At 50.8% G+C, this 27,930-nt stretch overlaps 3 protein-coding genes across 4 annotated transcripts; 1 reads left to right on the top strand and 2 right to left on the bottom strand.

Annotated features, from left to right (window-relative positions):
• The first annotated feature begins 685 nt into the window (after nucleotides 1-685).
• Nucleotides 686-17,720, top strand: LOC143386104 (coiled-coil domain-containing protein 120). 2 transcript variants are annotated; one of them, XM_077106877.1, is made up of 10 exons: nucleotides 686-1,055; nucleotides 10,579-10,675; nucleotides 10,850-10,939; nucleotides 11,082-11,215; nucleotides 12,060-12,200; nucleotides 12,579-12,855; nucleotides 13,242-13,304; nucleotides 13,663-13,837; nucleotides 13,972-14,070; nucleotides 15,312-16,799. In XM_077106877.1, the coding sequence occupies exons 3-10, from the start codon at nucleotides 10,891-10,893 to the stop codon at nucleotides 16,246-16,248; spliced, it is 1,875 nt and encodes a 624-aa protein (XP_076962992.1). In that variant the 5' UTR covers nucleotides 686-1,055; nucleotides 10,579-10,675; nucleotides 10,850-10,890; the 3' UTR covers nucleotides 16,249-16,799. The 2 variants fall into 2 exon arrangements, with proteins under 2 accessions (XP_076962992.1, XP_076962993.1); XM_077106878.1 differs by lacking the exon at nucleotides 686-1,055 and having other exon boundaries at nucleotides 10,606-10,675; nucleotides 15,312-16,226; nucleotides 16,719-17,720.
• A 645-nt stretch (nucleotides 17,721-18,365) lies between these two features.
• Praf2 (PRA1 domain family member 2) lies at nucleotides 18,366-21,042 on the bottom strand. The gene is made up of 3 exons (XM_077107083.1): nucleotides 20,779-21,042; nucleotides 19,627-19,844; nucleotides 18,366-19,193 (listed from the first exon to the last, which is right to left on the bottom strand). Exons 1-3 carry the CDS (start codon nucleotides 20,955-20,957, stop codon nucleotides 19,054-19,056), a joined length of 537 nt encoding a protein of 178 aa, XP_076963198.1. The 5' UTR covers nucleotides 20,958-21,042; the 3' UTR covers nucleotides 18,366-19,053.
• A 336-nt stretch (nucleotides 21,043-21,378) lies between these two features.
• Nucleotides 21,379-27,238, bottom strand: Wdr45 (WD repeat domain 45). Its single transcript, XM_077107150.1, has 11 exons — nucleotides 26,932-27,238; nucleotides 25,509-25,580; nucleotides 25,322-25,396; nucleotides 25,133-25,237; nucleotides 24,004-24,109; nucleotides 23,785-23,879; nucleotides 22,828-22,907; nucleotides 22,512-22,720; nucleotides 22,332-22,433; nucleotides 22,103-22,248; nucleotides 21,379-21,853 (listed from the first exon to the last, which is right to left on the bottom strand). The coding sequence occupies exons 2-11, from the start codon at nucleotides 25,561-25,563 to the stop codon at nucleotides 21,744-21,746; spliced, it is 1,083 nt and encodes a 360-aa protein (XP_076963265.1). The 5' UTR covers nucleotides 25,564-25,580; nucleotides 26,932-27,238; the 3' UTR covers nucleotides 21,379-21,743.
• Between the last annotated feature and the right edge of the window lie 692 nt (nucleotides 27,239-27,930).

Below are 27,930 nucleotides of genomic sequence, written 5' to 3'. Positions count from 1 at the left end.
AGTTTTGGGGCTGATTGCAGTTCGTTTGGGGGGAACAACTTGCAGGTACTGGAGGGTAGTTTATTGGTACAGTTTGAGTATCCACGGAAAGGTGGATTGGAGGTACTGCTTGAGATCAACAGAAGTAGCTTGCAGATACAATTTAGAGAACTGTGGAAGGTGGTTTGAAAGTTGAAATTAAGAGGTAAATAGAGTGATTGGGGAATTGGGTCCCTTGGGAGGGATCTATGAGTAATTTTTTGTATGCAATTTTGATATCCATGGAGGGTAATTTAGAGTTATACCTTGGGGTCAACATAGTGTGCTTTGGATACAGCTCAAAGGTCCTTAGAGTGGTTCATTGGTGCAGTTTGGGTGTTCATGAAGGGTGGAATGGAGAGACTGCTTGGGATTAATATTACTTTGGGGATATAATTTGGTGGATGATAAAGGGTGGTTTGGGGTGAATTTGGGGAAAGGCACAGAGGGTCGATGGGGAGTTTAGAGGTGTATTGATGGCTTACAGAAAGCAGTTTGGGGTACTGCTTGGGGATCTGTGAAAGGAGACTAGTGGTGAGGGGCGCCAGTCTGCTTACTAAAGGGGCGTGGCCTGGGCAGGGGCGGGCACGGCTGCCCTCGAGAAAGCGTGTGCGCACGCGCTCCCAGTTTGTTCGCTCCTGGCGCTCCCACGGCAGGAAAATCGAAGACCCGAGCTGGCGCCTGCGCACTTCGTCTCCGCCGCTGCTGTGGTCTCGCGCCCCACTCCCCAGTTTTCCCCAGGCTCGCGCTCAGCGGCGGAGGTAGCGGTGCTGCCGGGAGCGGATGCACCGAGTTAAAGGTGGGGGTTGGGGGTCCACAGCCTGCAGAGGGGCCAGCACACCTTTCCCATCCTCGGGGCGCCCCCCATCTTGCCCCCACGGCTAACGGTCGCGGGGCCGAATGCGGCCCACCAGAAGGGCGCGGAAGGGGTGTAGGCGCGTGTCCAGGGACTAGCAGGGCTCAGCGAGGGAGGGGCGCGCCCACTATCCCTGCTGGCCTACACCGACCCCGCCTACACCGCGGTGCAAGGACCCTAGGTGAGTAACAACCCCCTCTAGGGGAAGAAGGGAGGGGACAGGGTGGGGTGATGGCCTGGAAACGCAGAAAAGAATGTACCTGCGTGTACACTCACGACCTCTGACCTTATGATATCACCCCTGACCCCTGTCTGACCTCTTTTTTCAACCCCGGACCCCTGCCAACCTTAGTCTTAGGACCTTCAGATCCCTGACCTAATCATATTCTGGCCTGCTGTGATCCTTAACCCTTGCTTTGTCCCACCTTAATCCAGTATCACCCCCAAACCCATGCAGATTTTTCCTCAGGATCCTTGGTCTGACCCTAGGTCCTTGTCTGACCATGTCCTGTATCTCATCTTGCCCTGTCTTGATGCCCAGCTGACCCTAGTTTATGTCTGGTTGCTTGGATCTGTGTGTTCCCAAAACGCTTATCAGGTGTCTGAAACTCTTCCATTTGTGATCCTGATCTCCCTCTTGGCTCACCACTTTTAAACATCCCCCTATGTCTCCTACCTGTCCCTGTCCCCAACCCTTTCCTGTTTTTCCCTCTTTTTTTTTTTTTTTTGGTCCCATCTCTACCTCTTTCCTATCCTCATTCTGTCCTGGTCTTTTCCTGTTCCTGATCTCCCTCATGAACCTGCCCTTTTTTCCCTTTTTTCCCCTCCCTTGACAGGCTTAACCCATCCCAGTCATGTCTTCTTGGATGCTGTTCTACACTGACTTTCACCCCGCCTTGCTGTTTTGTCTTCTTGTACTTTTTCTCTTGTCCTGAACCTCACTCCATCCTCTGGCCAGTGTCCTGGCGCATTCCCTGTCCTGCTTCTTTTTTTAAGCAGTACTGGGGATTGAACCCAGTGGTGCTCTACCACTGAACTACATCCTCCAGCCCTTAATTTTTTATTTATCTTTATTTTATTTATCTTTATTTTATTTATTTAGTTTTTGTGGTGCTGGGGATCGAACTCAGTGCCTCACACATGCTAGGCAAGTGCTCTACCACTGAGCCACAACCCTAGCCCTCCAGCCCTTAATTTTGAAACAGGATCTTACTAAGTTGCCCAGGCTGTCCTTGAACTTGTGATCCTCCTGTCTCTGTCTACTGAGTTGCTGGACCATTGTGCCTGGCCCCGTTCTGCTTAGTGATCTCTATCCTGTATCCCCTATACTCCTTCCTTTCCTGTTCTTTTATCCTATTCCCAATCTAAGACTACTATTCTACCCCTTACCATGCCCTTCCATCCTATTCAGGTCTTCCTCCTTTCTAACATCCACTTCCCCTCCCTTCCGAGTCCAGTACATTATACCCTATCCCTGAACTTGAAGGTTCCATTGTTCCCAGGGTTTTTAAAGTATACTCCAAGTGCTGAAGAGCAAGCAGTACTGTGAGCTCTGTGTGGTTGATGGGATTTTTGTATGTGATCTCTCCCTCCCTCGTCTCCTCTCCAGTGATCTCGAATAGAGCTTGCATTTCTCTTCCTGCAGGAGGGCATGGAAATCTTCCTATGTCCCCTGCCCTCCCTAAGTGTGAAAAACAACCTAAATTATTCAGTGACTCTCTGGGAGTCAAGAGGTGCAGATCAGGTTTCCAGCCTTGCTATGTCCAGGGCTGTCACTAGTTAGTTGGGGGGAGGCAGGGAGATTGAGAACATATGTGGGGTAGGGGCCTAGAGTATGTATGAATCTTCTAGGTCACATTACCCCCCTTTCCTGTTTTTTTTGGAGGGGGTACCAGAGATTGAACTCAGGGGTACCCAACCTCTGAGCCACATCCTCAGCCCTCTTTTGTATTTTATTTAGAGACAGGGTCTTACTGAGTTGTTTAGTGCCTCGCTTTTGCTGAGGCTGGCTTTGAACTCGTGATCATCTTGTCTCAGCCTCCTGAGCTACTGGGATTACAGGCATGTGCTACTACACCTGGCCCCTTCCCTGTTCTTGATCCTGGGTGTGTAATCCCTGCTTTTCTGGCTGGAGAAAAGTCTATTGTAGGTCAGAGGCTTGATGGGGGTAGGTTGGAGGTTGGGGTTTATACACTTCTCTCCTGGCGGTAAACAATAAAAATTGGGGTGCTAAGTCCATACCACCTCTATGGGACCAGTGTGTGTGTGTGTGTGTGTGTGTGTGTGTGTGTGTGTGTGTGCACGCTTTGGGGGTAGCGGGAATGCAGGCTGTCACTGGATGTTAGAATCAGGCCCATCTAAGTGGGTGTGGTTGCACACACCTGCAGTCCCAACTACTCAGGAGGCTGAGGCAGGAGAATCACTTGAGCCAAGGAGTTTGTAGCCAGCTGGGAAACACAGCATGATAGTCTCAAAAAAAAGTATTTTTAGTTGTTCCAAAGGAAATGAAATATTTAGGTCTATACTTAAAAAAATATTTACAGAATCTGTTTACTTGAAAATTATGAAGTGGTAAGACAACAAGCTAAGGAAGGCTTTAAAAGAGTCAATAGATTGAATTCCTCAACATAGAAAAGCTATCAATTTACAGGTTTAATAATTTTGTTTTGATACCAGGGATTGAACTCAGGGGCACTCGAACACTGAGCCACATCCCCAACCCTATTTTTGTAATTATAATTTAGAGACAGGGTCTCACTGAGTTGCTTAGCACCTTGTGGTTGCTGAAGCTGGTTTTGAACTCGCAATCCTCCTGTCTCAGCCTCCCGAGATGCTGGGATTATAGGCGTGCACCACTGCACCCAGTTTACAGGTTTAATAAATTTTTGTTAAAGTCCTAAAAAAAAAAAAAAACAGAAAAAGAATCAGGCCATCCAGTAGTAACAATTACAACAATAACGTGAGATTCCTTTGCTATGTGAATATTCTTGATTTTAAGGATGGATAGAGTGAATAGTGAGATGGTAATGTGTTATTCACTTATTCCTGCATTTCTTATAGAGTAGTGAATTTGAATGATGAATATCAGACCCATCTTATTTATTCAAAACATTTCTCCAAATCTGTCAATAACAGCTAGTTGTTCTTCACTGTCCCAATCTATTTAGTGTCTGAGTTCTGAGTCAGGAAGATTTCTTGGAGTTCAGACAGTGAAACCTAACTGAAGGTACTTTGTGGTCCCATCTTACATAGTGAGAAGTGAAAGTTCAGATAATCAGGAATAATGACTCCAACTCAAAAGGTATTCAGGAAGGGCATGGTGGTGCACGCCTGTAGTCCCAATAGCTTGGGAGGCTGAGGCAAGAGGATCACAAGTTCAAAGCCAGCCTCAACAATTTAATGAGGTCCTCTGCAACTTAGCAAGAGCCTATCTCAAAATAAAATATAAAAAAGGGCTAGGGATGTGGCTCAGTGGTTAAGTGCCCCTTAAGTGGGTTCAATCCCCAGTATCAAAAAAAAAAAAAAATCCAGGGGCTGAGGATATGGGTGTGTGGTAGAGTGTTTGCCTAGCATGCACAAGACACTGGGTTCTGTCCCCAGCACAGTTTAAAAAAATTCAATTCCTATATTTGATAGTGAGAGTTCCAACAATTTATTTGAATGTATTTGGTTTCTGCATTTTTTCTTTGGTACCTGGGATTGAACCTAGGGGTGTTCTACCATTGAATTATACCCCCAGCTCTTTTTTTAAATTTTGAAATAGGGTCTTGCTAAGTTGCCCAGAGTTGCCTTGAATTCCTCAGCCTGGAATTATAGGTGTGCCCCATGGCGTCCTTGTTTCCTGCATTTTAAATTTTTAATGTTGAGTTGAGGGAGAGGTTGGAGATTAGGGAAAACAGCTCTGTTTCAAAAATGTCTGGTTTGGCAAGTAGGGAGGGTTTGGAGGCTGAGGGATAGTAGCTCTCTTTGAAATGCATCTGAATATATTTATATCCTGATTTTGGATAGTGAGAGTTCAGACAGCTTATCAGAGGGAAAATAGGTCTGTTTCAAATTTATCCAGTGAGGTTGAGAGACACCGGCTGCATCTCAAAAAACAAAACAAAACAAAACAACAAAAAAAAACCCACAACCCAGTCCAGATATATCTGTTTGATTCCTGAGTTCTTTGGGGAGGAATACTTGTGATTATGACAGCCATCATAACTGAGCACTTACGGTAGTCTATTAACTGATTTAATGCTCACAACAGCTCTGTGTGCACTACATACTGTTCTCATTATCCCCATTTAACAAATGAGAACATTGAGGCATAGAGACATTAAGTGAGTTATCTAAGCCGGCATACAACAGTAAATGACAGAGCTGGGTCAAATCCCACACCTACAACTTATTGGCTGTGTAGTATTCATGGGAGACTCAGGACCCACTGGAGTAGGGCTGAGAGTTTGGGCCATCTTCCAGGCTGTTAAAAATCATCAGAGCGGGGCTGGGGTTGTGGCTCATGGTAGAGTGCTTGCCTAGCATGTGTGAAGCACTGGGCTCGATTCTCAGCACCACACATAAGTAAATGAATAAAATAAAGGTCCATTGATATCTAAAAAAATTTTTTAAAAATCATCAGAGCAATGATATGTGTGGGTGACCCTGCCCTACTTGTCTGCATGGCCAAGGAGGTCCAGCTACCTGCTCTTCTCCACTTCCCTTCACCCCAATCCATCAATGGATGAGTTTATTATTGTTATTACCAGTATTTAATGATGTGGTGAGTTTTCTTGCACTTTGAAATACATTCCAGAGTTCCTTTGGCCTTTATTATCTTTATACTCACCTTTTACCCATTTTATAGATGAGGGAACCTAAGCCTTGAGATTCAATCTGCATTGCCAGCCTCAGTCTCTTGTCCCTGTTGGCTCTGATTTTATATACATCTCACTTCCTACCGTCCTAACGTTCTTGGTGGCCTGCAAGAGGTGGCAGAGGCCATGGCCAAGAAAACACTCCCCACTAACACCCAGCTAGTTGCCCACCTTTCTGTTGTCCGCCTCCACCAGCTCTGGGCAGAGAAGGAGGGAAGAAGGGGGAGGTAATGAAAGGGGCCTTTGTGTGCCACACCGGAAATCTCACACCCAGGAAGAAAGGTGGGCAGGGATGGCAGGAGGCCTTAATAGCATGTGACAAAGGGAACTCTCTTGCTTGGCACACCTGCCAAAATAGGGAGAGAGCATTCCTCACACTCTGCTCTTTCATGTTGTAGCAGGGCTGCTGCAGGGGCCTGGGTTAGGTTTGGGCCTTGAGGTCACAGAGCAGACGGTCCCATATGGAGCACAGGATGTGTGGTGTGCGCTGGGACAGGCCCAGAGCCCATGTGGTGTTGTCCTTACATTGTAGGGACTTGGAACCCTCAATTTCCTTGTCTGGCATGAAGCCTGACTCCTGTCCAGAAATGGCAAGGGGAAGAAATGAAGGAGACCCAGCAAGGATGTGAAGAAGCCTGAACCTCCTTCCTACTTCTCCTCCTTTAGGAGCAACCTCTGCCTGCCTTCAGCCCCCAACCCAGACCCAAGATTCTGATTCTACCTGTTTTTTTTGGCGGGGAAGGTGAATACTAGGGATTTAATCCAGGGGTGATTTACCACTGAGCTATATCCCTGGCCATTTTTTGTTAAATATTTTTTAAAAATATATTTTTAGTAGTAGATGAACACAATACCTTTATTTTATTTATTTATTCTTATGTGGTGCTGAGGATCAAACCCAGTGCCTCACATGTGCTAGGTAAGCACACTACCACTGAGCCAAAACTCCAGCCCCACCCCAGCCCTTTTTTCTTTTTTTATTTTGAGACAAGGTCTCACTAAGTTTCTGGGGCTGGCCCTGAATTTATGATTCTCCTGTCTGAGCCTCCTGCACTGCTAGGATTACAGGCAAAGGTCCCCTCCCCCACTCCACCTGCTCTTGTGGGTAGTGATCTGTATCAGGTCTCTTCACCTCTCTGAGCTTCAGCTTCCACATAAGTACAATGGCTCTGAGAAGGTAGGCCTATAACATTCTTCCATGTTTGTAGGACATAAATTATTGTGGTTGGTTTACTAGGATTACTTCTTCTGGACTTGTGGAAGGCTGTAGGGTCTTGAGATCTGGCCTCTTAGAAAGGTTGACTTCTTCTGTCCCCAACTTGGAAATTTACCCCAATGAATTACTCCAAGGACTTCTCCCACCCCACCTTGCCCTAGGAGGAAGGGCAGGGGCCTTGGGAATGTGATACATACTCCTAAGAGACACAAATTTAGTGTAACACCTGAGCCTCCAATCTGTTTTACAGTTCCCCAGTCCTCTGGTCCCCCAACCCCAAGACGCTACGGTCAGCAGGCAGGTTCTGGTCCTCTGGAAATCTGGGCAGCATGAGAGGCAGTGTGTATTCCAAGACTCTTAGCTCTTCTTTCCCAGGTCTCTACTTAAGTATCTGAGGTGAGGGGGGGTATTCCAAATTCTCTACTTGGCCATGCAGGGCACTGTGAAGGGACTAGGCCCTGAGGCTGCCCTCCAGGGATAGCCCTAGCCCTAATGGTAGACAGGCAAGGGTTAAAAGGTGTGGGCCGGCCCAGTTCCTGGCCAGGTAGGCTGGGCCATTACCTAGTGGGAGGCAGCCAAGGCATCCGCCACTGTTGCTCACTGCCACTGCCAGCCGAACCAGGGCCCGATTGAGACAACTATCTTTTTTCTGAGGTACCCGAAGCTACCCCACAGCACTCTCTGACATTGGTGAGCACCTGGGAGTAGTGGGCCCAGGGGTGGGGGGGATGAGAGCATTAGGAACCGGAGTATGGTGTACTAAAGTTCCCTTCAGAAGAGAGCCAGATCTGTGGGAGAGGTACACCAACAATGTGGGGTGGGGCTGGGGGGGTGTTCAGCACAGAAGGAGGGCCTGAGAATCACAAAATGTCCTATTTCCTTTCCTGGGACAAAGTAATTTGGGGCCGGAAATGGACGAAATGGACAGGGGAAGGATGGGGGAGAAGACACATGAGTTCCCCTAATCCACTCCCCTTACTTCCTCTCTTCCTTTCCTCCCTGCCAGAGTAGCTTCTGTCCTTCTGTAACCCAAGGCCAATGCTTCTGAGAAGCCAGACTGAGCTGTTTGAAAAACCATTGTCTAGACACCTGCCTGCCCACTCCCTGTTTGTTCACCTAGAGTGGAGAAAGCTGGCACAGGGGGACTCAGGGGGCAATTCAGACTTTGAGAATGTTCCAGTGGTATCAGTGTGTGGAAATGGGGGGTCTTGGTGACAGTGTTGGGGTGCCACCCCGGTGAGGTGTCTTGGTTGTAAACAGTCATTACAGCCAGGAATTTCTCGGCTGTGGTGTCAGAAGGGCAGACCTGAAAAACCTGCTGGGCCCGCCTCTGGGTGTGGGGGGTGCCTTCTGCAGCTCTCTTGCTGCAGCCCATCCCTGTGACAGGATGTCAGGACAGGGTCATGGGGTCATCAGTGGAGGTCCCAGGGGCCTGTGTGGGGACACGCTGGGGAGGAGATTGCTCAAATCCCTTTTCTACCATCTCTGGATAGGGACTTGGCAGCCCTAGGTTTCCAGGCAAGAGTGCAGAGGACATGTGAGTGGAGGCAAAGATTTTGGAGCCAGGTGTGGGGCGTTGACCCTGTGTCTAGCCTGCCCAGTGACCCCATGACTCATACCCTAGCTATGTCCCTGAGGTCAGGTCGACAGGATAGAGTCAGGGTTCCTGTGTGGACCCTGTGTTGATTTCTAGGATGCTCTGAGCTCCCAGAGAAGGGAGGATTGAGGTAGTTCCATGTGAAATGTGGGGCCACTCATAGTGAATGGGGTAAATGGGCCTATGTGGGGAGGAGTTGTGTTCCTTTGGTTGTGTTCCTTTTGAGATGGAAGAAGGTTCAGGGGAGCCTGGGAAAATTTCCCAAATCCAAATGGGACTTGGAACTCTAGGAGCCAAGGGGTAAAGAGAAGTTGAATTGGGACATCAAGGAAACCCTGCTATGCTGGGAAGGGTCATACCTTAGATGGGTAGCCATGTGAGGGCCTCTGCAAAGTACACGCTGTGTCTGGATTTTTCTCCCTTTTTGGTACTGGGGATTGAACCCAGGGGAGCTTAACCACTGAGCCACATCCCCAGACCTTTTAATTTTTTAAAAAATTTTGAGACAGGGTCTCATTAAGTTGCTGATACTGGCTTTGAACTTGTTATCCTCCTGCCTCAACCTCCCGAGCTGTTGGCATTACAGGTGTGTGCCACCTGTACCCAGCTTTCATTTTTATTCTGAGACCAGGGTCACACTATGTTGCTTAGGATCTCTCTAAGTTGCTGAGGCTGGCCTCAAACTTTTGTTCCTCCTGTCTCAGCCTCCTGAGTTGCTTGGATTATAGGCATCTTCCACCCCACCTGGCTGTGCCTGGATTTATAAAACGGCTCTAGAGATTGATCTCATACCTGACGTTGAGGACAGGGCACAGCTGCTTCAAGACAGTGATACAGACCCTATGGGGCTGATAGGAGGACAACAGAGAATCCAGGAGCACCTTATAAGCAGCTTGGCCATACCCCACAATATAGAGATGGGGAAGGGGCTTGTACCCCTGCCTCTTTGGTTGCCTGGGTCTTCCCTTGGCTACCAGATCCACAAACTGTGGATTTCAGGGTAGATGGAGATGGGAACTCTGTGGCCCCATGAGGCCCTCCCAGTCACCTGTCATGAAGGTTAGGCCAGGTGGTGGGAGGTGATGTCACCCTGCTGCCCAGCTGGGACCAAACAGGGTGTGGGAGGGAGAGAGCAAAGTCTAGAGGAGAGGATGAGGGAGGGCTGGTAGCTGGCCAAGGCAGACTTCATGGCCCATCAGGGTTTCTGGGCGCAGAGAAAACAGGTGGCTTGTTATCTGTGGTTATGGACTTCACTTCTCACAAATCTCTGCAAGGTGACCTCCATATGCTAGTCTCAGACTAACCTGTGGTGGAGAGAGGGGATGGAGGGCCTCTGCAAAGTACACGCTGGTGTACTAGGTGAATATTCCTTGTTACACGAGGGCTACAAGATGGAATTAGGACAGATATGGACCCACAAAATCTGGACTTGAACCCTAGCTTGGCTCCCTCAGCTTTCATTCACTCATTTACTCAGTCAGCCAACAGACATTCATGAGGCACTTGCTGTACAAACCGCAGTGGTTAGGGTGCTAGAGATACTGATTTAATAGTATCTCCTGATTCAACACGCCTCATAGAGGTACAGGGGAGGCACAGTCTCTTGTTGGACAGCAATTGTGAAGTGATATTTAAGCCCCAGAATTATAAATGAGAAATGGGGCCGGGTTGGTAGGAAGTTTAAAACAGCACTCCAGATGGCCATAGCCTGGGCAAAGGCCCCTATGTGGCTTGCTGGACCAGGCAGTTTATGATGAAGTCGGTGGGGTTAGAACAGCCTTAGTGGTGGAGAGTGTAGGGCCAGGGAGATGGGCCTGGGGTATGTCCTTGACTGTGGGCAAGTTATTCACCTCTCTACCTTCCTCTCCTCACCTCTAACATGGGGTAATAATAATCAGAGAACTCCCATCCCCAGCTAGTTGTGAAGATTCAATGTGACATAGTAGGCAACTCTTCTAGGCAGCCGGTGCTTTATAAGTGCCAACTAGTGTGATACTTGATTGAATCTTTACCATCATTTCTCTCTCTCTAGGCAAGACTCCCGGCTGTGGCCCATGGGCCTCTGAGGAGGCGTAAGTCTGCCCAGCTTCCCACTTGCTGTGTTCTCACTCAATGGGAAGGGAACCAAGGTACCAGGGCAGTGTGGGTCTAGTCATTGACACAGAATCAGAGGCCAGGCCAGGCAGGTGGGTGGGGCCCAGGGCACTTTGTATTCCCAGCTGGAGTGTGGGAAGCTGAGTTGGGCTGGGTACCGGAGTATCATGGGATGTGCTTTCTTAATGGCTCCTGTGTGTCACTGCTAGGCCTTGTCCACCATCAGCCACGGCCTCCTGACAACACCAGGATGGAAGTCAAAGGTCAGCTGATCAACTCTCCTACCTTCAATGCCTCAGGTTGGTGGCTGGTTTCCCCCTCTTGCGGCCTCTTCCCCTGCTCTCCATCACCACCTGTCTGTTTGGGAAAGATTGGTACCTGGCCCCACAACTGCTTTAGGATTGCCCAGTTGTCCCATTGATCTTTGTTTTTTCTGTCCAGCTGCCCTTTTTGGAGAGGCTGCCCCCCAGGTGAAGTCAGAGCGTCTGAGGGGACTGCTTGACCGGCAGCGGGCCCTGCAAGAGGCCCTGAGCCTGAAACTTCAAGAACTCCGAAAAGTGTGTCTCCAGGAGGCGGTAAGAGCTTGGCCTGAGGGGTGTCAAGTGGAAGGGGGTGAGGGGCTGGGACCCCTAGATAGACAGACTGTGGTGGAAATTGCTAAACCACTTATCTGGACTGTAGGTCACCCTCTGTCTTCTCAAAGCTCAACTGAGATTTCTTAGAATCAGTGAAATATGGTGATACAGGCCTACAGTCTCTTGTCTACCCTTTAAAACCTCCAGATCCTCAACAAACAAATAAAAATAAACAAACAGGAGCTGGAGTTGTGGCTCAGCAGTAGAGTGCTTGCCTACTAGCATGTGCCAGGTGCTGGGTTTGATCCTCAGCACCACATAAAAATAAATAAATAAAATAAAGGTATTATGCTCATCTATAATGAAAGAAAGAGAGAGAGAGAGAAAGAAAGAAGAAAGAAAGAAAGAAAAAATTTTAAAAAGGCTGTGTCCAAAATTTGGTAGCAAGGCCTACTCTGAACTGTCATGGGGTGATTTCTAGGTTTGATTTATCCTTTTTATTGTGAATGCCCTCATAGCTTGCTAGAAACCTTGAAGGGAGTGTTTTTAATATGCAATATATAGAATGTGTTGCCTTTGTAAAAACTAAAAGCTTCTAGACTATAAAGCAGGCTACCCAGCCTCCCACGCACATACCTCAGGGATTTGGGCTATTGAAGGGATGAGAGTCTACACTGCCCACCACCTTGGTGGAGATCTTGGGAGAAGGAAGAAAAACAATGTGTGGGATGCTGAGAAGGGCCAGGCTCCTTGGAGGACTTTTGTACCTTCTGGGATCATCACTGCTTTACTCCATCTCCTTAACTAACCTTTGGTAGTCTCTCTCCCTCCCCGGCCCCTCCAGGAGCTGACTGGCCAACTGCCCCCTGAGTGCCCACTGGAACCTGGTGAACGGCCCCAGTTGGTGCGCCGTCGGCCCCCTGCAGCCCGTGCCTACCCTCCACTGCATCCCAATCCAGCACATCACTCCTTGTGCCCTGTTGAGGTGAGCAGATGGGTGTGGAAGGTAAGATGGTGAGGGGAAGTAACAGTGCCAGGCTTGGGATGGGGAGGAGGTTGTGGCCAGGGGAGGGAGAGGCTAAGATAAGAAGGGAAAAATCTTCAGGAGTTGGATTCTTGGAACAATGCTAGTCCCTACGTCTTTCAGGACAGATTAGCCACTTTCAAAAGACAACAGGCCCTACCCCTCATCAATATGGACCCCTCTGCCAGAGAATGCTTAAGCTTCACCCCTAGGCAAATTGGTCTGCCCTCAGGAAGAGCAAACTGCACTTCCAGTATAGATGGGCTCCTCCACTCTCTGGCCCCTGTGCCTGGCAATTTCTAACATTTGGTTCTCTCCTACCCATCTTGGGTCCCGTAGGAGCTGGAACGGGAAGTGTCGGTGCAGCAGCAGATTGCAGCCGCTGCTCGACGCTTGGCCCTAGCCCCTGAGCTGAGTGGTGAACAGCGGCGACGCAGGCGCCAGGTACAGGCGGATGCACTGAGGAGGCTGCATGAGTTGGAGGAGCAGCTGGGGGATGTCCGGGCCCGCCTTGGCCTCCCAGTTCTCCCTCCCCAGCCACTGCCGCTGTCTGCAGGGGCACTTATCACCACCCAGGGAGTCTGCCTGGGCACACGCCTAGCTCAGCTCAGCCAAGGTGAGCCAGGCCTCAGCACCCTACCAGTGAGAATGGGAAAATGGGCCAGGGAGGGACTCTTTTAAATAGTGGAAGCGGTAGGGTGGCATGGATGAGCAGCCAGTGAAGCCCAGAATTTAAGGGAGCCACTGAATGAGAAGAATTATAGAAACTGACTCACAGGTAAGGGCAGACCCTAGGGGACTGAGCACTAGACACCAGGAAAGTGAAGACCCAGCCTGTGGTGGTCATGCATTCCGATAAAGGTGGATTCTTGGGAGAGGGAACAGGGTGAGATGGTATACTCCAGAAGGTGAGCTAAGCAGAAGAGCTCATTCAGTGGTGTAAGGGGCTTGGTACCCAGGTCTTGGAGTGATAGGCCTGGTTCTCCCCCTTCTCACCTGTAGAAGATGTAGTTCTGCACTCGGAGAGCAGCTCCCTCTCAGAGTCTGGGGCCAGCCATGATAATGGTGAGGACTCCTATCTCCCAAACCTGCCCACAGTTCTCTTTCCTGTCTCCTCAGCCCATCCTGTTACTCAGACCCTTACTTGTTTAGCTCCTCCTTAGCCATGCCCCATCTGGTTGTACCACCCCCCATTTTAGCTTCATTATATCCCTCACCCCCTCAGCCCAAGGATCTACTTGTCAGCCTCTTCCTTACCCATTTTACCCCACCTCTCCCCTTATTTCTTTAGCTTGCTTAATCGTGTCCTAGCTCTTGCCCTTTCCTTACTTCTCTAGTCCCTCCCTGTTGCTTCGTCCCAATCCATACTGCCTCTTCTGACCTTCTCTAATTGAATTCTACCCCATTCTCTCCTTCCATCCAGAGGAACCCCGTGGCTGCTTCTCTCTGGCAGAGCGCCCTTCGCCACCAAAGGCTTGGGACCAGCTGCGAGCAGTATCTGGGGGGAGCCCTGAGCGACGAACTCCATGGAAACCACCTCCTTCAGATCTTTATGGGGATCTGAAGAGCCGGAGGAACTCTGTGGCCAGCCCCACCAGGTGAGGATGAACCTCTTCCCCTGCCTTCCCCAGGAGCCAGGAATGGAATCCTGAGCCTGGGCTGGCAAGAGGGCCTGCTGGTGGGTACAGTCTCTAACCTGGGCCCCGACCTGGGCCTGCCCGTCTCTGTCTAGCCCCACACGCTCGCTGCCCAGGAGTGCCTCCAGTTTTGAGGGGCGAAGTGTGCCTGCCACCCCTGTCCTCACCCGGGGCACTGGCCCCCAGCTCTGCAAGTAAGGGGACTCTGAGGGAGGGTCTGAGGATCAGAGAAGGGAACTGTTAGTTTTAACTGGAAGTGTTAAGAAATTATCAAAATGTGGGGGCATGGGCAACTGGGTTTAAAAGGTGAATAGGAGTTGTCTTGGAGAACAGGGTGGGAATTGGGGGCAGAAGCACAAATGTTTTGAGTATTTTTCTTTTTCCTGTGTCTTCACATCTCTGAATCCTTGTGTCCTTATTTGTGAAACAGGCACAATGACATCTGCCTTTGAGAGACACAGGCATAATAATTTCTGGTCAACATGTCCTGGGTGCCTATACTGTCTGCTAGTAATCAGTGTTTTGTGTGATATCAACTCATTTAATCATCTCTGAGAGCTGTGGTCTTGTCATTCCTGTTTTACAGATGAGGCACAGAGGGTTAGTTAATGAGCTGGTTAGTAAACTGAAATCCTGGTGTTTGAACCCAGGCAATCTTGACTCTGGAGTCTGTGCTTTTAATCACTATACTATATACTCTTTGTTTTGTCTGGTTTGGTTTGGTTTGGTACTGGGGATAGAATCCAAGGATACTACCACTGAACTACATCCCCAGACCTTACTTTTCATTTTGAGACAGGGTCTTGCTAAGTTGCTGAGGCTGGCTTTGAACTTGTGATCCTCCTGCCTCAGCCTCCCAAGCCACTGGGATTACAAGCATGTGCCGCCACGCCTGGTTTATTCTATTGTTTCTTAAACAGTAGGTACTTATTACGTACCTACTTTCCCAGGTTGCAAACAAAACCAAATCCCTCTGTTTTTGAGGCCTGTGTTCTGTGCATGGTGGCTGTTGGGATGATTGTTTTGGGCAGTTCATAAACATGGTGGCACAGAGTTTAGGCAGGTCTTAAATTCCAGGCCTAAGGACTAGGACTTGGTCCTGAAAGTAGTGAGGGTTAGGGTTAGGGGATAAAGAAGAACGCTCTATTTGACTGCTCCTCTGCTAATATTTTCTCCCCAGCCCTATACATATTTGCATCTCCCTTAGTGTTAACTGCCCTTTCTGTCTATACATTTCTAACCCCAGGGGCCCCCAGTCTGGGACCAAATTTCAGTTGTTCTACCTAACACCTTCATGCATCCAATTTCTGATCCTGGGTCCATTTTAGAGATGTGAAAGTGGAGGCTCAGAAAGAGATGGTGTGGGGAGGGCATTCAAACCACTTGTCTGATATTTTTTGACCGTACTCCCGTTACCCTCACCTCTGTACCCCAGGCCCGAAGGCCTCCATTCTCGACAGTGGTCCGGCAGCCAAGACTCCCAGATGGGCTTCCCCCGGGCGGACCCTGCCTCAGATCGCGCCTCCCTCTTCGCAGCTCGCACTCGCCGCAGCAACAGCTCTGAGGCCCTGCTGGTGGACCGGGCTGCTGCTGGGGGAGCTGGCTCTCCGCCTGCCCCTCTGGCTCCCCCTGCCACTGGCCCACCAGTCTGCAAGAGCAGTGAGGTGCTGTATGAGCGGCCCCAACCAACCCCTGCCTTCTCCTCTCGCACAGCAGGGCCCCCAGACCCTCCCCGGGCCGCCAGGCCTAGTTCAGCTGCCCCTGCTTCCCGTGGAGCCCCCCGGCTCCCACCTGTGTGTGGGGACTTCCTCTTGGACTATTCCTTGGACCGAGGCCTGCCCCGCAGTGGCGGCGGGGCAGGCTGGGGGGAGCTGCTGCCTGCAGCTGAGGTCTCAGGACCACTCTCCCGCCGGGATGGGCTCCTCGCCATGCTCCCTGGCCCACCACCCATGTATGCAGCTGATGGCAGCAGCCCCCTCCTCCGCAGCAAGGACCCCCACACCCGTGCCACCCGTACCAAGCCCTGTGGCCTGCCCCTGGAAGCTGCTGAGGGTCCAGAGGTGCATTCAAACCCTCTGCTATGGATGCCCCCACCCACCCGGATCCCCCCGACGGGTGAGCGCAGTGGCCACAAGAACCTTGCCCTGGAAGGGCTGCGGGACTGGTACATCCGGAACTCGGGACTGGCCATGGGGCCCCAGCGCCGGCCTATGCTCCCTCACGTGGGCCCACCACACCCACCCTTCCTTCATGCCCGCTGCTATGAGGTGGGCCAGGCGCTGTATGGGGGCCCCAGCCAGGCTCCGCTCCCGCACTCGAGGAGTTTCACGGCACCCCCTGTTTCCAGCAGGTATGGGGGGTGCTTTTACTGATGGGTAGGGGTCTTTTGAGGCAATTGGTGAAGATATCCAGGCCAGGGATCAGCTAGTCATGGTAGCTAATGACTGGGACCACAAGGAAACTAGCTGCAGTGTTGACACAGGTCATTTCCAGGTGTGACCTGCACTAGGCCTTGGGGTCCTGGTAGAGGGGGATCCTGGGCACTGGTAGCAGTTCCTTACCAAGTCCTAGAAGGAGTTTAATATTTTAACCAGTGCATGTTGGCTGGAAATGAGCCTTGAAGCCAGGGTGCTGGGAGGAAGGGACGTCATGTGCCCTCACCTTTCTCTTCCTCTTTTCTCCATGCCCCATGCTCGGGAGCATAAAGGTGCTTTTCTGTGCCTGCCTCCACCTCTTTAACGAGACTCTTTTCCTCTTTCTTTCTGTGTCTTGTCTGTCTTTTCCTCTCTCTTCTCTGTCTTCCCCACCCTGTCCTCCGGATTCCTGCTGTCCCCTTCTAAAGATACTACGCGGACTTCCTGTACCCCCCGGAGCTGAACGCTCGTTTAAGTGACCTGACGCTAGAGGGGGACCAGTCTTCCAGTTCTGACCCCCAGACCCCAGGGACACTGGTCTGACCCCTTCTGATATGCCCCTTGTTGGTCTGGGCATGGCTCTAGTCCTGGGAGCACAGAGCCGACCTCGCTGAGCCCTGGGATGTGGTTGCTCTCACTCCTGGGCGGGGCGCCAACCTGATCTTCCAAGGCCCCTGGCTCCCCATGGGCCCAGGAAGGTGTCTAATACCCTGTTTCTCTCACACTGTGCTGGGGACTGGGGGACCTCAGCCAGCTTCAAGGAGAGTGAATGATGTAATGGGGATTCCAATCCCCTTCCTCCATTTCTGTTTACAGTTGTGATTTAGTATTCACTGTCTTTGCCCAATACTAGGCATTTTATAAAAGGGAAACTGTGAGCTCGTCCTGGTTGGGTTCATTCCTGTTCCCCTGCCCAACCTGTTCTGTTTAGGTCCGCCGCCCCCTCCATAATGGACCATGTAGGGTCTTAGGACCCTTTTTGGGGGTAGTCAGGACACTCTGTGGTGAACAGAACTCCCTGCTACTCCCCAAACCAGGGCAGTTTGGATTTCTGCCCACATTTGGAAGGATTAAATTCTGGGTGGGGTGCCCCTATCCCTCTCTGTGCTGATCATTCCCAATCAGGAGGCCCTGTAGGAGGCTAACAAGGGGCAGAGCCATTCAGTATATTGCATCCTGGGATGCTGTGGTGGTTGAACCTGGCATCTGGTAGATGCCAGTACAATCCTCAGGTGACGTCTGGCCACAGGCCACAGGCCACGTCACATCCTCCTTGGCTTTCCTTCAATTCAACACTTTTTAAACAAATCCATGCAATCTGTGTTTTCTATGATACCTGTCTGTGACTTTCTGGAGCTGGGGGTTCCCCTACCCCCTTTACCTAGTGTTAAAATTTTTCTTTTTGTACCAGTGGATCTGGGCCCAAGACACTACCCGCACTGGAAGGGGATTTCTATAATAAATGTGTAAACTGAACCTTGTGTTGCTTCTCTAGTCTGCTTTGCCTTGGGGCCCACACCTCTTATTAATACATTTTTACAAGAAGAAAAATACCGGAGAGCCTGCAACAGTGTCATCTGTTTTGGCTTGCTTTGTGATGTGGGACAACTTTGCCTGTCTGCTCTAAGATTCCTAGACCTCAAACAGGAAATTTTTTTTTAGGTACTGGGGATTGAACCCAGAATGTTCTACCAATGAGCTACATCCCCAGGACTTTTTAATTTTTTTTTTTTTACTTTGAGACAAGGTCTTGCCAAGTTACCAAGCTAGCCTCAAACTTGCTGTCCTCCTGCCTCAGACTCCTGAGTCTCTGAGATTACAGGTGGGGGCCAGCACACCCAGCTCAAATAAGAATTCTTAGTAACTCAAAATGGTGATAGTGTATACTCTGTTCCCTTAACCTCCCCATGCTTTATTGATCATCCAGAGGTAAAAGTTTTGAGAAAGGGCCTAAGCCCTTCATCCTTCATACTTGACAGGGAGACCTAATCAGGTAGAGGCTAGCAGAATTGAAGAGCAGACCACCCTGTCCATTGAAAGGTACAAGAACTTCACTCAGGAGGCCAAACTGGCTTGGGAGATGCAACGGCTTTATTGTTGCAGTAATACTGATACAGATATCCTCTTCCCTGCTGGGGCTTCTCCACCCCTTGGTCCTTGACATTGGAATGTTGGGGAAAGGAGCCAAATCTGGAGAGCTGGAGGGAAGCTACTGGGACTTGTGAGGGTTGGGGATCACCTGGGACCAAGGATCCAACAGTCAGGTATTCTGACTCCACCCATGTGAGGCCTGAGAACACTTGGTTTGGGGGTCAAGATTTGGCAATGCCTTAATCTGGTTCAAAGCAAGGGTGGGGCTAGAAAAGCCTTGGTCCGGGTATCTTGTGTTGAGAATTCCTTGCCCTGGGCATGGGATCCCAGAATGGAATACCAATGAATCCCAAATTTGGGTTGGGGGGTATCTCTTGAGTCCATAGTTTGAGATTGGTCAGGGAAGCTCTGGTCTCGAGCCCCAGTTTTGGAGGTGAATGTAGGTGGCTCTGGGTCCCAAGTTCAGGGCTGGAGAAGTCTCTGGTATCTAAATAATAGGGGTTTGGATCCAAGGAAATCCTGATTTTGCATGTGGGGCACATTCACAGAGGTCTTGTTTGGACTAGGGGGCTCTAGGCTCCTATCTTAAAGTCTGGGAAAGGGCTCTGGGTCCCAGGTATGGGCTGGGGTGGGATGGTGTTCTCCAGGCCCTTGGGTGCAGATTCCAGGCCCTTAGGATCCAGCCTCCTGCTCTTGTCCCAGGGCCTCTAGTAGCAGCCCCATTGGCGTTCGCTTGAGACCAATGCTCTCGATCTTGTTCTCGATCTTGTTTTTAAGGTTGCGCAGGCGCAGCGAGGCATGCACCAGGATCACTGTGGGCGGTATCCAGAGGAGTCGGGTCAGTGGGAAGGGCCCTTATTTTTCAGCCAGTCGGGGCCCACTGGAGGGAATTGGCTCACTGGCAGGCCAATCATCAAGTGGAGTGGCAAGGACGCCTTTGGAGTAGTTATCTTTACATGGGGGCGTGGCCAGGAAGGGAGTCCAATAACAGGGACGTGGCCAGTTTAAGGCACTTAACACCAGGAGACCCAAGAAGGTGGTAATAAGAGAGGCGTACTCTTAAGTGGGGAGCAGCGCCAAAGAAGGTGCATTTAACAGAGGCCTTGCTGCCCTTGTGTTGCTTCTCTAGTCTGCTTCCCAGCCCCCTCTCAGCCCACCGACCAGCACAGGGCGGGCCTGCCGACTTAAGCGCGACTTAAGCGCACTGGCCATTTCCCCGGCCATTTCAGGGTAGTGAAGACTCACAAAGGACCGGCCCGGCGATGCTGATCAGGAAGGTGCAAGCGCCACCCGCGACCCAGAGAACGAGGAGACCGACGGCAAGTACTGCTGCCAAGCAGGCTGCTGGGTGGCTGCGGCGGCAGCGGCGTACTGCTGCGCGGGTCTCAGCCGCCCACACCAGCACGCCGAGGGCTACCACAACTGCAAGCGCACTCAGGAGCGTGTGCAGCGGACGCACGTACCTGCGGGAACAAGGGCACTAAGCTAGTCTCACCATCCACTAGGTCCTGGGCCCCAAGAGCGTAGATCCCCGTTTCTGAACTCTCCAGCCCAGCAAACACTCATGCAAGCTCTGTCCCCGACAGGTCCATCCACCAGATTCCTATGGACCCACATTCCCTGTGTGTCAATCCTACAGTCTGAATTTCCTGTTCCCTGATTTTGGTCTTCCCATCTCGCTAGATGCCCTGGGCTCCTAACACTTTCCTGGGTCTTTCTTCTGACTCTACCCCCAACTCCTGAGCAGGGATCCTTCTCCAGCAACCCCACCTTCACCTCACCCCACATCCTCCATTTGAGCTGAGCCCTTGCAGATCCAGCATCCAGGCCTCAAATCCTGTCACACATTTCTTTCTCCCTAGGCCCAGGGTCTTTACAGGACCACCTTCCAGGCGTCCTCCACATCAAATGTCCCCTCCAGGCTCCCATTTCCCAGTAGATTCCTCCATCATCATTGCTAGAACTCCAGGTCTTCAGTCCCACGCTTAACTTCCAAGTTAAGAACCCCACTCTTAATTGCCTAAGTCCCTCTTCTATTTAGATTCTCCATCCCTCTGATCTCAGGCTTTTCAATCCTGGGTCCTCCCTCTGGGAACAAGTTCCCCAACAGGTACCTCTTTATCTTCATGTCCATCTCCAAGCCCACTTTCCCCTTCAGTTCCACACTTCTTCATCCTCCCTAGATCTTTCCTCCAGACCCCCCATCCATCCCCCGCAGGCCTTCCTTATAACCAGGATTCACTTCCTTCCGTGTACTTTAGGCCTTCCACTTCTGCCATATTCACCCTTCTTGCCTCAGCATTTCCTTAGGTTCCCCCTCCCAGTCCTCAAAGACCAAGAGGTCCACCCTCTATGCCCTGCTGGCATCCCCAGCCAACCGTTGCCTCCCTCCCTCACCCAGCCAGAGCGAGACCAAAGCCAAAGCAGAGAAGGTAGTTGGTTTGATAGTAGAGGAGGTTGTTGATGACGCGGTGGCACCATCGCTGCGGGTCGCATAGATCCGGAGCAGCCAGCCGTGCTGATCCCAGAACAAAGTCGTCTAGGGCGCGTAGCGGTGGCAGCCGCACCTCCGACATCCTGCGGGTTGCTGGACCAGCCCGGAGGGCGGCCGGACTACAACACCCGTTATACCCCACGGCAGCGCGGGGCACCCCGGGAAATGGAGTCTAAAACAAACCACATAGATATACTGCGCAGATGCGCATGTGACCGGAAATGCAAATATTTGCGGCAAGTAAGGCAGCAAAGGCTGCCGGGAAATGATGCCTCAGCTGCGCAACGAGGTTCCGGGAACTCTTCAAATTTTGAACCGCCCCTAGGCGGGGCATCGAGATTGGGAGCAGTACTGGGCAGGGCTGGCGGCTCAAGCACTCGGTAGCAAGACCGGAGATGTAAGGCCGCAGGGACTTTCAGAAGAACCCGAGCAAGATTCCACTTCCTGTCAGGATCCAGAGAGGGTCACACCTCTCTGGCCAACTCAGAGCCCCACCCCTGAGGTCAAGCCGTAAATGCCTTTAAGGGCCTTTTATTCACATCCATTACATCAAAGATCATCTTTTCCTGGAAAGCTTTTTTTAAATCCCCAAGTTGGATTAAGACACGCCCTCTTGAGTCTTTGGCAAATTTTTCCAGGCGAGGAGCCCCAGGGAATCTGCTTCCCAGTCCAGGCATGGCCCTTGGGGCAATCATCAAAAAGTGCTTGGAGGAAGTGAGCTGTTTATTTAGACATCTCTCTGCTGGGTGGAGAGTGGCACAGGCCCCATTAATGCTTGATGATTGGTGAATTCCACAGCACTTCCCCACCCTCAAGGTTCATTTCTATCATCTGTCACTGCAGGTTCCTAGCATGTCCCCCAGGGTCCTTAAAAATCATCATCATCACAGATGTCAAGGTACACGTCGAAAGCCTCTCTGTTGCAGTTTCCATCAGGAGTGAAGACATATTTGTGGAAGGTTCCATCTACGCAGATGGCTGGGGGGGTGGGAGGGGTGGTAAAAGGTTAGGGGCTGCCACAGCCACACACTGCAGCCGTCTCAGGTGTCCCATGGTCTAGGGTCTACCTCCATGTCCTTTGCCCAAGTGCCATACCCCTTACTGATGATGTGTTGAGCCACACACTCCAGCTCCCTCAGGCTTCTGATGGCCTTCAAATTCTTCTAGATCCAACCTGCAGACCTTTGCCCATGCAGTACCCCGAACCAAGGGGCTTTTTCCACTCACCAATTACAGAATTGACGTTCTTGGACGTATTGCGACCAAAGGCGCAGATGCATGCTGACTCAGCAGGCACAGTAAAGCTCGCCAGGCTCCACTGAGAGTCCACGTATTGCCCAATCATAGGCCCCACCTTGCCCACACGAGCCAGCCTGCAGGCAGCACTGGGTAAGCCCAGGTGGGGTACATGGGCAGGGGGGTGGGGATGATACAGGGTGAGACAGAGGGTACTCACGCAGAGCGTCGGTTGAGGCGGGTATCCTTGAGAGCAAAGATATGGACAGTGCCCTTATCACTGGAAGCGCAGAGGAAGGAGGAGTCGTGGCTGAAGTTAATGCTGGAAGACAGACCAGCCAAGTGCACATGTAATGTGTGTCATGGGGTCACCACCCCACCATACATATCTTGTGCTCACCAGTATAGGGTTGCAGGGTCAGTGCCTCGTCGCAGCTCCACCAGTTTTTCCTTGGACTGGGTGTCAAAAAGGCGAATAAGGGTGCCCTTCTGGGAGGCAGAGGCCACTACAGTGCCTGGCTGGTTCAGGGACACACAGGCTACATCACTCTGATGTGCATTGATGGTGAAAGGAGCAGATGAGGTGCCAGGCTTTGTGCTTGCCAGATCCTGAGGTAGGAGGGAGCTGCTTGGCCTTGGAGTGGCATGGAGGGGAGAAGCCAAGAGTCTACAGGGAGAGCCAGCCCACCTGTATTCTTGCCCACTGGACAACTCACCACAAGTTGCAGACTTCCACACTTGTGTCCTGGGAATACAAGCAGTTGCTTCTCCAGGCTGGGACAGAGGTCACAAAGCCCTAGGGTGTCAGGATGCAGGAAGGATGGGCAGGTGAAGAGGAGAAAGGTGAGGGTACAGTCTCTCGAAATGGGCAGATTTGGGTAAGGGGCAAACTTTAAATCGCCATAATGGGGACATGTTATCTATAGAAACTGGGGGTAGAGTGAGGGTGGTGGCAGAATTTTGTTCAGCTGCACTCCCCACCAGATTCCTATCCTCCCCCAAGCAGCTGTGGATTCTAATATGCTTCTATGACAGCCTAGAAGCCCAGGGCTCCCTAACACACCCACCCACATCTTCACTAGGTGTTTCTGCTCTCATCTGAGGCATCCAGAGATGGGACAGTGCTGAAGGTGGGGAGAGAGAACAGTGGAATAGAAGGATGAATAGACTGCACCCTTCAGCCCATTTGAGCATCTCTGTGCATGAAGCCTTTCTCCCTGTTCTTTTCCCCATGGTACTGGGGATTGAACTCAGGGATGCTCTACCACTAAGCTACATCCCCAATCTTTTCAGGGTCTCATTAAGTTGACCAGATTGGCTGTGAACTTAGCATCCTGAGTAGCTAGGATTAGAGACATGAGCCACCATGCCTGACCTCTCTTCCTAATTTTTAAAAATACATCACAGATTATTACACTTTAATTATAACAATTCATAAATCCATAGTGATACTTTCTAAAAGAATTTTTTAAATTGTTGATAGACCTTCATTTTATTTATTTATATGTGGTGCTGAGAATCGAACCCAGTGCCTCACACATGCCAGGCAAGTGTGCTACTGCTGAGCCACAGCCCCTCTTCCTATTCTTTGTGTGTGCTCCCTTCCTTTTTCTCCTATCTCTGTCCCGCTCCTGGGCTCACACCCTTACACCTGCATATCTGGGTCCTCTCACCCTTGGGGTTGTCTCTGGTGTCAAATTCAAACAGCTTTCGGGGATTGTCAGGAAAGGAGTACACGTAGATACGGTTCCTCAGCACGATCACAATCCTGTGGGCATCACACAACACAGGATGGCCATGAGGGGAGGGAGGGCAGGCTTCCCAGATAGAACTCACTCTTTCACTTGCTCTGGGGACCTCCTGCCCTCCACCCCAGTCCTCCTCAGGCTCACTTGTCATGGCGCATGCGCACAGCCAGCACTGGCTTGGTGAAGGTGAACTCCAGCACCAGCTTGTCCTTGGAGTCCTTGCCCTCCCGGGCATCATCCCAGATCAGCACTGCTGGGCAGGTTGGTGGGTTGGTGGGGCCAAGGTTTAGGGTAAGGGGAAGCCCTGGTGACACAGGACCCACCCCTTCTCTCCATTGGACCTTACCCCACTCCCTTGGCCTTTCACTAAACCCCCAATGTGAGCTTTGCACAGCATGATCACTGTGGGCAAGGTCCCTGAGGGACTAGTTTTAGAACTATTATGCTTTTTTTTGGTGATGAAGAAACTAGGGCTTGAAGGGGTTTTGTCTGACCAGGGACCTTACAGCCCATAAACAACCAAGAAGGGGCTCATACCCAGGCTTATAACTTTCCTTCAGCAACCATATCTACCTCCAGGGTCTCAGTCCATACCCCTCAGAGATTTCTGTGAGGAATCCTAGGGCTCTATGACTCACCTAGGGCAATTCTTCCCATGCTGTGGTGGGATTGACAAGAAAATACCTTAAAACAAGATGGCACTTAAGGGTCAAGCCAAGGAGGTGTTTGAAAGACAGCACCAAGGTGTGAAAAAAACTATTGTTTGTGTGATCTTAGGCAAGTCAACCTCATTGGGCCTGTTTCCTCATTGATAAAAAATGTGTGGCTTAAGATGTGACAGTCATAGGTTCTCTCCCTAGCACTGTAAAAATAGGAGGGGGAAGAATCATGATACTTCCTACCAGAGTAACTGTGAGGATTAAATGAGTCAATACAGATGAAGTGCTTAGGACAGTGTCAGGCTCACAGTAAGTGTTCCATAGGTAAGAACATGGCACACAGAGGGCACTGGGTTAAGTGTGTTTGTTGTGCTCGGGATTGAACCCAGGGCCTTGTGCATCTCAGGCATGTACTGTACCACTGAGCTATACCCTAAGCCCCAATAAGTGTTTTAAAAATGAAAACAAAACATCAAGCTTCTCAAACTTCCAAGCTGTGGGCCTCACTATGGGAATCTAAGGTGCTCTGACATTCACCTGCTAGTGCTTCCCAGGTTCCTGTGGGAGGCCGGAATCCCAGGAATCTGGGTCAAGGGCAGGACGAGGGCACTTACCTGAGATCTCTGAGAACTTGGGGCTGCCACCACCGCCCACCAGGGCCAGCAGGTTGGAACGGTGCAGCATCTCTACCAGGCCCATGCTGCCCACCTGCTCATGGTCTGAACAGGGACCAGGATGTCAGTGGAGGTAGGTGCCAATGCCCAGTCTTCTGCCCACCACCCCTCCCCCACTAAGTGGCTCACCCAAATGCCCTTTTTCCATCAGTGGTTCCACATTGTAGATGCGCACACCTGTCTCCATGGCACAGCAAAAACAGCCTGGGGATGAAAGGAATCCAGAATGCCTGGAGAGGGGAGCTTAGGCCTATGCCCCACCTCTGACCCTTCTCTCCTCCCCTCCCTCAAGGGTACAGGTACAAGCATTACTCACTTTGGTCTTGGTTGAAACGTAGGCTGGTCACCCCTCGAAGAGGCTGCTGAGTCATGGTTCAGGATTGTAGCCCTAGATACAATAGTATAGAGTTGACAAGGGTCCTGGGATCTACCCTCCATACCCTGGAACTTCTGTCCCTAAGTGATTTCTTCTCCTCCCCACTCTGCTAACTTCTCGACCAGACTACAGAGAAAATGGGAGGAGAGCCCTAAAGTCTCTGCTCTAAGCTCCAAAGTCCCCAAACAGAATGGCCAGGAACCCTATTTTGTCTCACACATATTCTCATAATCCCAGACCCAGGCCTATACTGACTTAGTCCTTGTACCTCCTCCTTAGACACTGACCCTTACTGACTTGACAGGAAGTAATGTGGTAGGGGATGCCCCAGTGATACCTCCTCCCTACCTCCAGCCAATCTTAAGGTGGCCTCAAACCACTGCTTACCCACTTCTGATCTTCACACATGCATACAGCACCCAACTCTGACTGTCAGTATATAGGGGAAAAGGGGTCAAATACATTTACTGATTCTTGCACCTCCTGAGACTGACTGCAGTGTGTGGTCCACCACCCACAGGAACTTCCCTCATGCCCTTCCTACTCTACTGCAACTCATTAATATATCTGAATCTTCTCACAATTTTCTCCCTCACAGACCTTCCCCAACTCCTTCTCACACCTTGCAAACTCTGCCTACCAAGGCCAGCTTAGACTTTCCCCTGGATCCCATTATGACCTGAAGACCCTACTTCAGTATTCCTGTATCACTTTCAATCTTCCACTCCTGGAACATCTGATTTCTTGTGCTCTGCTGTCCCTGGCTCCTACTTGAACTGGCTTAGATCCACCGTCAGACACCCTATCCCCTAATAGTGTTCTCTAAACCCTCTATCCTCTCACCAAGACCCTGCTCCAGGGAACAGCTAACCCTAAAAACCTTTTCCCAGGACACATCACCCAAAACCCCTTCCTAAGAAAATCTTAACCTTGAAAAAAAGCCTGTTCTGGTTCCCCCCGCCAAGATTCCTGCCCTAAAGAGCCCCCATCCTCCCTTCAAATCCAATCTCCCTCAAGACCTCTACCTAGATACACTCCCCTGCCCATCTTCTAAAGTCTCCTACCTTTCCCCCCTCCATCTGACAGCCTCACTCCCCCAAGACCTATACTTTTGATAGCTCCTCCTTCCAAGACCCCTTTTTTGGACTTCCATCCATTCCAAATACCAGCACCACCCAAGAATCCTACACGGGATGCCTCGGGCCTCTTCTAAGACTCCTCTCATACCCCTTGCAACACCAGCACTCACTTTAAGACCCCTGGCCCAGATCCCTAACCTACTAAGACCCCTCCTCAAGACCCCACCCCCCGTGGCCCCGATTAGCTCTGGGATGTGCTCCAGTTTCCCACCGCCTTCACCGACCTGACTTCAGTGCGTTCCTGACCCCAAGCCTCGCTGTCGGTGCCGCCCGCGGCCCGGCTTTCTGACCCCCCGGGCCTTGGTGCCCAGCTCAGGTGTTTACATCAGGCCCCGCTTCCGGGGGAGGGAGTCTGCGACCGGAAGTGACTTCCTCGCCTGACAACTCGATCGCACAACCCTTCTCGTCCGGTTTGCGGGTCTTTCGAGCATCCCGAGTGATACCAGGGTCCTCCATGGAGGGCTCAGGGAGCAGAGGAAGGTCGGCTATGGGGACAGAGGATACCCAAGGGCAAGGTTGCCCGAGGGCGTGGGAACCAGGAAGGGGTTGGGAAGAGAGGGCCTTCCCTTTGCTAAGCGGAAATGGGCCCAGCAGGCAACTCTTTAACCCATAAATAGCCAGAGGCTTTTAACCTTACAGGCGAACAAGACGTGGTCCTCCGAGTTGGGCTAGAGTAGCTTCCGGCTGTTTGTCTTAGGAGTGGTCTCAGACTTAGGGAGGTGGCTTGAAAGGCTTGGGGCATAGGCGGACTTAGAGACCTTGAAAGTTAAGCCTTTATCTCTTTGGTCAAGGAAACTCAGGGATGGAATTATACTCTCCTCACTGCACCTCTGGTCCTGTTTTATTTACAAAATGAGAAATAGTTTTTTGACGATAAAAGGTATGAATGCTTACTGTAGAAACCAAAAGGCTTCCAAATTATGTGCATGCTGGAAGTATTTCTGTTCTTTTTCTTTTTTTTTTTTTTTTCTTGTGTGTGTGTTTGGTGCTGGGAATTGAACCCAGGGCCTAGTGCATGCGAGGCAAGCACTCTACCACCTGAGCTATATCTCAGCCCATGGAAGTATTTCTTAAACTTAAAAAAAATTGAGACAAGAATGGTTTCATACAATTTTAAGAAATATAAATTGTTACAATCAGAATAGTAACACTAATGCAATATACCTTTTTTTCCCCCTGGTACCAGGGATTGAACCCAGGGTTGCTCCATCACTGATCTACAT

This window comes from Callospermophilus lateralis, chromosome X, assembly GCF_048772815.1.
Source record: "Callospermophilus lateralis isolate mCalLat2 chromosome X, mCalLat2.hap1, whole genome shotgun sequence".
In the NCBI taxonomy this organism is placed as follows: domain Eukaryota; kingdom Metazoa; phylum Chordata; class Mammalia; order Rodentia; family Sciuridae; genus Callospermophilus; species Callospermophilus lateralis.
The sequence above is the reverse complement of the archived record's forward strand: the minus strand, read 5'-3'. Positions and strand labels throughout refer to the sequence as shown.

What these genes read in the sequence shown, in the direction of transcription:
- LOC143386104 (XM_077106878.1), top strand. Translation starts at nt 10,891, where the DNA reads ATGGAAGTCAAAGGTCAGCTGATCAACTCTCCTACCTTCAATGCCTCA. An exon ending in CCTAGCTCAGCTCAGCCAAG is followed by an intron (nt 12,856 to 13,241) that starts GTGAGCCAGGCC and finishes TCTCACCTGTAG; the next exon opens with AAGATGTAGTTCTGCACTCG. An exon ending in TGGGGCCAGCCATGATAATG is followed by an intron (nt 13,305 to 13,662) that starts GTGAGGACTCCT and finishes CCTTCCATCCAG; the next exon opens with AGGAACCCCGTGGCTGCTTC.
- Praf2 (XM_077107083.1), bottom strand. Translation starts at nt 20,957, where the DNA reads ATGTCGGAGGTGCGGCTGCCACCGCTACGCGCCCTAGACGACTTTGTT. An exon ending in TTTGGTCTCGCTCTGGCTGG is followed by an intron (nt 19,845 to 20,778) that starts GTGAGGGAGGGA and finishes TTGTTCCCGCAG; the next exon opens with GTACGTGCGTCCGCTGCACA. An exon ending in CATCGCCGGGCCGGTCCTTT is followed by an intron (nt 19,194 to 19,626) that starts GTGAGTCTTCAC and finishes TACCGCCCACAG; the next exon opens with TGATCCTGGTGCATGCCTCG.
- Wdr45 (XM_077107150.1), bottom strand. Translation starts at nt 25,563, where the DNA reads ATGACTCAGCAGCCTCTTCGAGGGGTGACCAGCCTACGTTTCAACCAA. An exon ending in GTGCGCATGCGCCATGACAA is followed by an intron (nt 23,880 to 24,003) that starts GTGAGCCTGAGG and finishes TGATGCCCACAG; the next exon opens with GATTGTGATCGTGCTGAGGA. An exon ending in CACCAGAGACAACCCCAAGG is followed by an intron (nt 22,908 to 23,784) that starts GTGAGAGGACCC and finishes CTGACACCCTAG; the next exon opens with GGCTTTGTGACCTCTGTCCC.